This window comes from Dicentrarchus labrax, unplaced genomic scaffold (genome assembly GCF_905237075.1).
Source record: "Dicentrarchus labrax unplaced genomic scaffold, dlabrax2021, whole genome shotgun sequence".
NCBI classification, from domain to species: Eukaryota; Metazoa; Chordata; class Actinopteri; family Moronidae; genus Dicentrarchus; species Dicentrarchus labrax.
The window spans coordinates 6,443,296-6,452,262 of record NW_026136722.1 but is presented as its reverse complement, the minus strand read 5'-3'; the positions used below and the strand labels follow the sequence as shown (position 1 = coordinate 6,452,262).

At 37.0% G+C, this 8,967-nt stretch overlaps 1 protein-coding gene across 4 annotated transcripts in view; it reads right to left on the bottom strand.

Annotated features, from left to right (window-relative positions):
• Window positions 1-218: 218 nt before the first annotated feature.
• The window catches only part of LOC127356461 (interferon-induced protein 44-like), a 31,946-nt gene continuing 23,197 nt past the window's right edge, over window positions 219-8,967 (bottom strand). Inside the window, exons 1-9 of one of the 4 annotated variants that reach the window (XM_051388225.1) lie at window positions 6,913-6,929; window positions 6,694-6,782; window positions 4,727-4,810; window positions 4,557-4,590; window positions 3,412-3,610; window positions 1,566-1,715; window positions 1,030-1,201; window positions 808-908; window positions 219-696 (exon numbers count right to left, since the gene is read on the bottom strand). In XM_051388225.1, the coding sequence (XP_051244185.1) occupies window positions 535-696; window positions 808-908; window positions 1,030-1,201; window positions 1,566-1,715; window positions 3,412-3,610; window positions 4,557-4,590; window positions 4,727-4,733 (825 nt within the window). In that variant the 5' untranslated portion in view covers window positions 4,734-4,810; window positions 6,694-6,782; window positions 6,913-6,929 and the 3' untranslated portion in view covers window positions 219-534. The other 3 variants (XM_051388226.1, XM_051388224.1, XM_051388223.1) reach the window with 3 other exon arrangements.

Here is an 8,967-nt window from a genome sequence, read left to right as displayed (position 1 = left end):
ACTTGGACCACAGAAAATTGTAAATTAACATTTAAAATCCAGGAATTGACATTATAGACACTACCACTGACCATACACGGTCCAGCCAATATACTAGGTTTAGACCTAGTCTTGGTTACATACATACATTAAATGCAAATTTTGCTTTTACTATCCATACAGCCATGAGGTTTTGTCCGCTGCAGCTAAAATAATAAGAAATATAGACACAAAACAAATGTTTTAACACATTTTTATTTCACATAAACAAGCATCCTTTTTGCACATCCAGGTCTTGAACATCTTACTAATACAGTACTTTATTCATCAAAGTAAAATAACAAGCAATAAGATACATTTTGAGAAAAAATTCCGATTTGACTAGGAAGGTTGTGATAAAGAATCACATGATAAAGTGAATATTATACGAATTAAATAACAATGATATGATGATATAATGATGAATTATGATAATAAAAAATCATCATAAAACCATGTAAATTACAGTTTAAAATTCTTTCAATCATGCAAGATTTGCTTCAGCAGTATGTAGGTCTACAGGTTGTCGAGGAAGTCTTCTCCAAAATTGACCATCTGTCTCAGTGCAACCAGTATCAGCACATTAATGTCATCATTCGTCTCGATTTCTGAGTTGTAGTTCTTCACAAGAAAGATGCAGTTCTCTGGAATGCCCAGTGTCTCGCTGAATTTCTCAACCTAAGTTTTAAAGTAACAGCATCTCCATTGATCAATAATTGCAAAGTGATGACCAAACGAGATTCTTGTTTCCTCTTAACCACAATCCCCAAGCCACCAACAGAAACATACCTGTTTCTTCAGGTAGTCGCTCTTGTAGACGTTGTTTATATTTTTTTTGGCCTCAGGACAGGCCAGATCAACTTTAGTGAGGACAGCCAGATGGGGAATCTCTGCCGATACAGAAACCTAGTCAGTATTTCAATCATTTATTTTGCTGGTATTTAAATTTTTTTTTCTAAAATTATTTTTAACAGTCTGAGCACAGTAATAACAACTGATGCCTGCTCTTACTCATTTTACTGGCTGCTAGTCTGATGTCTCTCATCTTCTTTATAACTTCATCAGTTAATAAAGACACCTTGTCAGCAGGACAGACAGAAACCAGAACATGAACTCTATCATCCAACGTGGGAGATGATTTGTAGTGCTGATCACTCTTCGTCAACTGGTTTTTGGGGTTGAACTAGAAAACAATAAATTAAAATAATGCAATTTTATGAATTTTTAAGTAGTTTTTAATGCATTTTTAAGTAAAAAAATGTGTTTAATGCAAAATAATAAAAACATTTTGGAGCAGTTTTTCTCTAAGTTATGCTTTTCTTGTGGACATGCAGAAGGATGTACATGCACATGGGATACACATTCCTGCCAATGATTTGAGCTTATTCCACAGGTCTATTAGGTGGTGGTAATGCACCCGAAATACAGCAATGCAAAGTCAGGAAAGATGGGGACTGCTACCTGCAGTACTAAACATGGATGCTTAGTAGTTTCAAGAAAACCCCACAGAGCCACATTAAATAATCTCAGCTTTCAAAGGATCATACCTGGTAACCCTCTTTCACATGTCCCTTCAGGACAAGTTGGATGTCTTCCACATGAATTCCATGTGTGTTGTATTTCTCAAGGCCCATGGTGTCATTGAAAATAAAGGAATAATAGCTCTCTGGATCTTTTTGGATTTTGTAGGTTGTGTACTGTAAAGAAGAAGGTACAGTTATTTCCATCATGTTAGCTAATTCCACTAACACAAATATCTACTATTTTGCTATTCATGCTCAGCTTTGAGATGTTAGTATGCGGAGGTAAACCTGGAGGCTATGAAACTTGAACATACTCAGAAAGCAATTTTCACATAATTGAATGGGTGCCACGTTTTATTCCAGTATCCAGCTCTTATAATACATCCGTGATGGTACTTACTTACTTCCTGTTTACACATTAGCCTACAATTTAACTGGATGTAAAGCTGGAAAATAAGTAAGAAACAAGGATTTGTTATTTCTGCACACATTTTATATATTGTGTAAAGTTTTTGTTAAATTTTCTGGTCTCCCCTCTCTGGTCACATTCATCAAAGAGGATCTTTTAAACACCAGACTATCCACTGGTCAACTTTTTCACTGGTTTTCATTCAAACAGAAAGTTTTACGGAGTTATTAGTTGGATGAGCAGCAGAGCTCCATGGGATTTGCCAGGGCCGCCATAGAAGCTGAGACAGTGTCACAAACTGTCAGTACATCTGGCAAATGTCCACTCCCTGGTCATCAAGATGATTGAACTGCTGCTTCTAAACAGGACATTAGAAATTCCACAAATATCTGTACGGTAGAAACACTCCTCATGGATCATAAGCCACTCCTGGCCAATCAGCAATTCCAACCCTTGCAGCATTAAGGATTCAATGCTGGGCTCTCATTCCCATATCATACAACTGCTGAAAATCAAATACAAGAAATGAGCTGATCATGAAAACGCTGATGCTTTCTCACGCCTACCCCGAGCCTTGACAGACAACATAGCAAAAGAGGGAAGCATTGTCCAATTCTCACATGTGGAGAAGCTACCAGTGTGTACCAAAAATATTAAGAGAGCTACTTTGAAAGATCCTGTACTGAGCAAGGTGTGGAGCTACACCATGAATGGATGGCCTAGTTATGTACAGGATGAAGCACTGAGGTCTTACTTCATACTAGGGCTGCCCCCTAATAGTTGACTTGATTGTTAGTGGATGTGAACAGTCTTAATCGATGCAATTGTCATTAGTCAGATACTTGCAGAAAAACAAAAACAACGATAAACTGGGACCAAAGTATCAGGGGATTGTTGCAGCAAGGATGTTTTCTTGTGTAACACAGCGGGTCAGTGGATTACAAATTTCCTGACCGACAGGAGGCAGCTGGTGAGGCTGGGGAACATCACATTCAGCATCTAGACAATTAACACTGGCACCCCCCTGGGGTGTGTGCTATCCCCACTGCTCTTCTCCCTCTACACTAATGTCAAATTCCTGAAGTTCGCAGTAGACACAACAGTCATCGGCCTCATCCAAGACGGTGGTGAGTCTGCATTCAGGCGAGAGGTTGAACAGCTGGTCCTCTGGTGGTCAGAACAACTTGGAACTTAACACGCTCAAAACTGGAGATGACATTGGACTTTAGAAGGAGTGGAGGGACTTTGTGGCTGTTGGCTCGTGGTCTTTGTTAATAATTTTTTGTGATCACCATTCACTTAATGAGCCTGCTCTTCACCGTTTTGGTTTTGTCTTTGTCTTGCTGAATGTGGTCAGACGCTTAATGCAATTTTACGTTTAAATTTATGTTCAGTTTTTGATATGTTTTAACCCCTATAAAATTCTCAAAGAATTATTAAACATTCAACAGTTATTCCTACTTCTTCTGTAAAGCTCCTCCCAGAGGTGGCATCTGTGAAAGCTCGGCCAGTAATTCTGCCTTTTAAAACACTTTCAACAGAGTTGATGAAACTGGACTTTCCGGCACCAGTTTGTCCATGAATCAGAATTCTGAGATGTTTGACATCCTTGTTTCGAGGTTGGTAAGATTTCATAAAGTCAAGATTGTCCTCGTTGTTCCTGTGAAGAAAAAAACACCCATTAATAAAACACTGCATTATTTTGATGTGTAAATGCATAATAGGCATATTGTTATTGTTGCTCTGTTCTCACACACACCAACCAGCCAAAGCAACAACAAACCATTTGAATAATGAGTTCACTCTGCATGATTTAAGCCCTGATTTTCCACTTGCCAACAATTTCTGTAGATTGACAAATCCAATGAGATCAGACGGAAATTGCTCGCTCCTGTGGGGATCATTGCTATGTGTGACCTGCTCAAAGACAAGATCAGAGGGCTTGCCGATGCCTCACAGATGCACAAAATATCTAGCAGCCTAAATATCCAGTCGTGTCGGGGAACCTTGCAATGAGCTTCAGCCAGTGAAAGCGGACACAGGTAGCCTCGAGTTTCTAGAGTTACGTGTTTTTATGGACATGTTGAGTTTGGTACAGGAGCTTTTAGTTCAGTTCAGACTCACAATATTTATGATTTTTAATGTTTTGTCACCATTATGGAAACACTGTGACTGTATGATAAAGTAGTCTGATGTTGACTTTTATTTATTAGTTTGATTAATGGTTTAATAATGTGTACTGTTTACTGACGCTGGCTAATGGCTGTATGCTGTAAAAGGTTGCTCTTCATGTGCATGTCTAGTTAATTAGAAATAATGTGCTTGTTATTAATGCATTCATTAATAACTCCTAAATCATAGTTTGGAGACCAGGCAAACTCGAGGTTATCTTGTAGTGTGTGACACCCTGTTGCTGAGCCGTCATGTAGTGTGAAAACTACAAAGACTTCTGATTACAAGACAGAAAGTGGTGTAGTGTGAACAGTACAGCAAGCTGACGACTTTAAAGGTTATGCACTGTGACCAGGCCATAATGTATTAAGGATCAGAAACACACACCAAAAGCACAATGGCACCACACTGACTTCATGTTTACTCATACTCACTCTGGCAACGTCCTCCATGGCTCACTAAATAACCCTGAGAGGCAAATGACATATGTTGACATACAGAAAGACAAATTTGGGTTTTAACTTCACCAACATCATGCATTATTTTCAAATTTTGCAATATTTAGAACATCTGCATGGTGAAAATGAGACAGGTCAAGACTTACCTCCCATAGCTGTAAAGGACAGGTTCTCAAACTATGGTCCTCTGGTGGTGCGCAAGCTCCCTCTAGTGGTATGTGGAGGAATCTCTGAAATATTAAAAAAACTATTGTTAACTATGAGATAATGATATGAGATTACTGAAATGGAATTAAAAATCAGTTTTCATTCATCCATGATTAGTTAGGAGTTAAATGTGATTTCAAGATAGTGAGTGGAGGTAAAATGAATAGTTAAAAACACAGCAATTGTAACTCCAAATGGGGACTTTTCTACAAGCTCTGGTTCTGTTCAAGATCCATTATTAACGTGTAAATGTGCATGAATTTACCCTAATTGGTGGAAAAAGTATAAAGATTGTTTACTTGATTTAAAAATACTCCATTACAATTAAAAGTTCTGCTATCGATATTCAACTTAAAGATATAATACGTTACATTTCCACATTAAAATATAAACAGTAGACCAATGTTATGTAATGAGCTGTGTACTAACATGTTCACATCCTGAGAAATCTGTAATTGTATTCAGGTAACGTTTCACTGGTCGCGTCCAGTTCCCTCATGTGTCAGCATTGCGGTTGTCTGCCACAAATTGACTTTTAATCCAGTTTTAACTATATATTTTATGTATTAAGTTGTTAGTCATTGGATGTTTGTATCTTAAGTTGTCAGAGAAACAAGTTGCATGAGCAGGACACTCACACCTTTTACTATGTTATATGAGGTTTCTGTTTTTTGTGTCTAGTGTATCTGAGTATTAAATCCCAGACTTAATTAAAACACAAAAAATATTGTTCAGGTATCTCAAAGTTATATCGAAGCATACTACATTTAAAGGTCCAGTGTGTAACATTTAGGAGAAAATGCTAAATAAAATTCATAGGTATGTTTAGTGTAAAATCACCTGAATACCTGAAATAATTATAATAAGCCATTTTTATCTATAGACACTGTGGGATGTTGAACTGTGTTTCTACTGTAGCCCAGAAGGGACAAACCAAATACTGGAGCGTTTGCATTTTTTGCATGTTTCACAGCTATTGTAGGTTCTCCTTCAGGCTTTCAACTACACTGCTGGATGCCACTAAACCTTACTCACTAGACCTTTAAATAAAATTCAAGTCAGTATCCAAGTTAAATAAATAATCAAAATAATCAAAAAAGTTCATTTCTTCAGTACATTAAACACGCCTTTCTTAAAAGTATGTTTTTGTATAAAATAAACATCAAAAGAGGCAGGCATTACATCAAATGAAATAAATAAATAAAAAGATAAAAAGTACCCAAACTAAACAAATGACATTTTGGCCCCACAATAACAATAGTGAATTTCACTTTCAATTTTGTTTTTATTTCACTGTTGCTTCTTTTAGTTAGCCAACAGTGTGACTTAAAATAAATCTACACATTTAGAGGCCCATTTTAGTGTGTGAAAGTACTAATAGTTACAGTAACAAGCCACAAACAATATTTCACTTTGAAGTGTAGTAAAAGTATAAAGCAGCATACAATTTAAATACTCAAAGTACAATTCTACCTAAATTCCGAGTAAAATTACTTTAATACTCCACCACTGATTGAACTTTGAGACCATTATTGTATTGTCAGTTTAGAACATTTATGTTTGACTAGTATTGTGAAAAATAATAAGATTATCTCCGAAGACCAAATCCAGGAAGTATATTGCAAATCTACTGTGGAACGTTACAGTGACAGCAGAGTATGACACTTACATCTTTTTTTGTATTGTGGTGATCAGTGGTGATGATACAACAATTAAATAGTTTGTTCTATATTTCTTCAATACCAAAACCATTGTAGCAAAATTGTTATCTGAGGAGAGACTGTCTGTCTGTCTGTCTGTCTGTCTGTCTGTCTGTCTGTCTGTCTGTCTCTCTCTCTCTCTCTCTCTCTCTCTCTCTCTCTCTCTCTCCTCTCACCCCAACTGGTCGAGGCAGACGACCACCCACCTAGAGCCGAAGGGTCTGTCCTAGGTTTCTCCTAGGTTTTTCCTTGCCACCGTTGCCAAGTGCTTGCTCATGGTGGTACTGTTGGGTCTCTGTAAATAATGTTGTAAGGAGTTCGGTCTAGACCTGCTCTATTTGAAAAGTGTCCTGAGATAACTTCTGTTATGAATTGGCGCTATACAAATAAAATTGAATTGAATTGAATTAATAGAAAGTCTTTACCTTTACTTGTCTCTGGACAGACTGCAATGCAACACTCCTCCTCTTTTTTTATTTGTAGCCAACCATGTGACTTAAAGGAAGTCCACACATTGTGTTAATCATTACTGACTGAATTTAACTCATTGTGCAGCATACAGGGTTATTAAAATTTGCTGAAAATACAGGATTGCTCCCCTAATAATAACTGCCAATCTATCTATAGATAAATCTTCAATTTATCAATAGATTCCTGAACTCTTCCTGTCTCTTTGGTCTATCTGCATTTGGCTCATGCCTTGACAGTAAAGTCTGTCCAAAAATGAACATAGAACTTAATGAGGTTAATCATGTCAACCTGCAATGTGCTGGTTCAGCTATAGGTGCCTCCAGCCAATGTGCTTGACAATCAAATAGCTCTGCGTCATATCAATAAAAAAATGCATGCATTGAAGCTGTTCCTTCAACTAATTATGGGGCTCCTGGATAGCTTACCTGGCAGAGCTGGCACCCCATGTATCAAAGCTGCGCCCTTGTTGCAGCAGCCCAGGGTTCAAATCCAACCATTGGTCTTTTTTCTCTTATATAATAAAAACTAAAACTGCAAAAAAATATTATTTAAGACTGCTGTTGGTTTAATTTTTTGTTTTTGTGGTTGATTTGGATTTAATACCTGATTCAAAATGTTCTTTGAATAGTTGCAAAAAAAAGAATCTGCCATTTGTGAAGGATTATCAGCCTCATAATACAGAGCTCCGACAGCTCAGAATGGTTCTGGAAAGTCCAGTTTAATTAACTCTGTCGACAGTCTTCTACAAGGCAAAATCACTGGTCGAGCTTTGGCTGGTGCAACTTTTGACCACAGCTTCACCACTGAAGTATGAATCACTTGTACCATTTTAAGGTAAATGTATTAATGTTCTGTAAATCTTCATGACATGTAACAAATCTTTCACTGTGTATTTGAATTTATTAAATATTTTATGTGCAACTGCAATGTTCATTCACATGCTGCAGGGGCAAACGTAGCTTTGTTGGCGGATGGATGGATGTAGTATTTGCATTGTGGGATACTGTCACTTGAATACAATGTATTTTCTTTATATTATACACAGTCAATCTATTGCTGTGTGCGTCATTTTGGGTAGATGTTTCATATCAACTGAGTAGTAATAAATAATTAACCTCAGAGAAGAAGATCCCTTTCAAAGAAATCATGTGACCAAAAAGAAAGTGAAAGGAAGTCAATAGGTTTTCAACATGTTTAAAAAGCTGCAGGATCACACTAGACATCAACTCAAAAGACAAAGAGTCACACCCCAGTGACTTGGTAATTCACCAGTTCAGTACCTATTTCGTTCCAGAACAAAACATTTTACTCTTTTGTGTTCAATGACATCATGGACTTTGAGGCTGAAAAAGGAGTTGGTGTGGAGGACATCAAACTGGCCACGAGGGGGAAAAAAAGCACAAAGTACAATTACTGAATTACTTCAGTTATTTATTAACTTCGTTAATCTTTGTTGTCATTATTTTAGTAACACAATCCAGCTTTGTGATCCGTTTTGAATAAACAATTGTTCACATAAAATATATTCTTATATAAAAGAAACTATTTACTTGCCCAAGGCATTCTTTAATTAAATTTCATATTGTTTTCCAGTTCAATCCTCTCTTTACAATATCTGTAGATGATCACAGCTACAACAAAATCCCCACTCTAAATGACAAAGTTCATGTTCTGGTTTGTGTCGTCTCTGCCAACACAATACATTTGCTGAGTGATGAAACTGTGAAAAAGATGAGGGATGTCAGACTTGCAGTCAGGGACATGGGTAAGGGTTAAGGTTAGTTATTGGGTTTTTAATAAGTTGAATCAAATAACCTGACAAACATGATCATCATTGACTCACATTCTGCTCTGCATCTACAGATATTCCCCAACTCGCTATTCTCACCAAAATTGATGAAGCATGTCCAGAGGTTGAAAGAGATGTAAGAACGTGTATAAGAGTGAGTCCCTGAAGAAAAAGGTAAGTTTCGGTTTGAGATATTATTCAAGTTGGAAGTTCTCCTCCT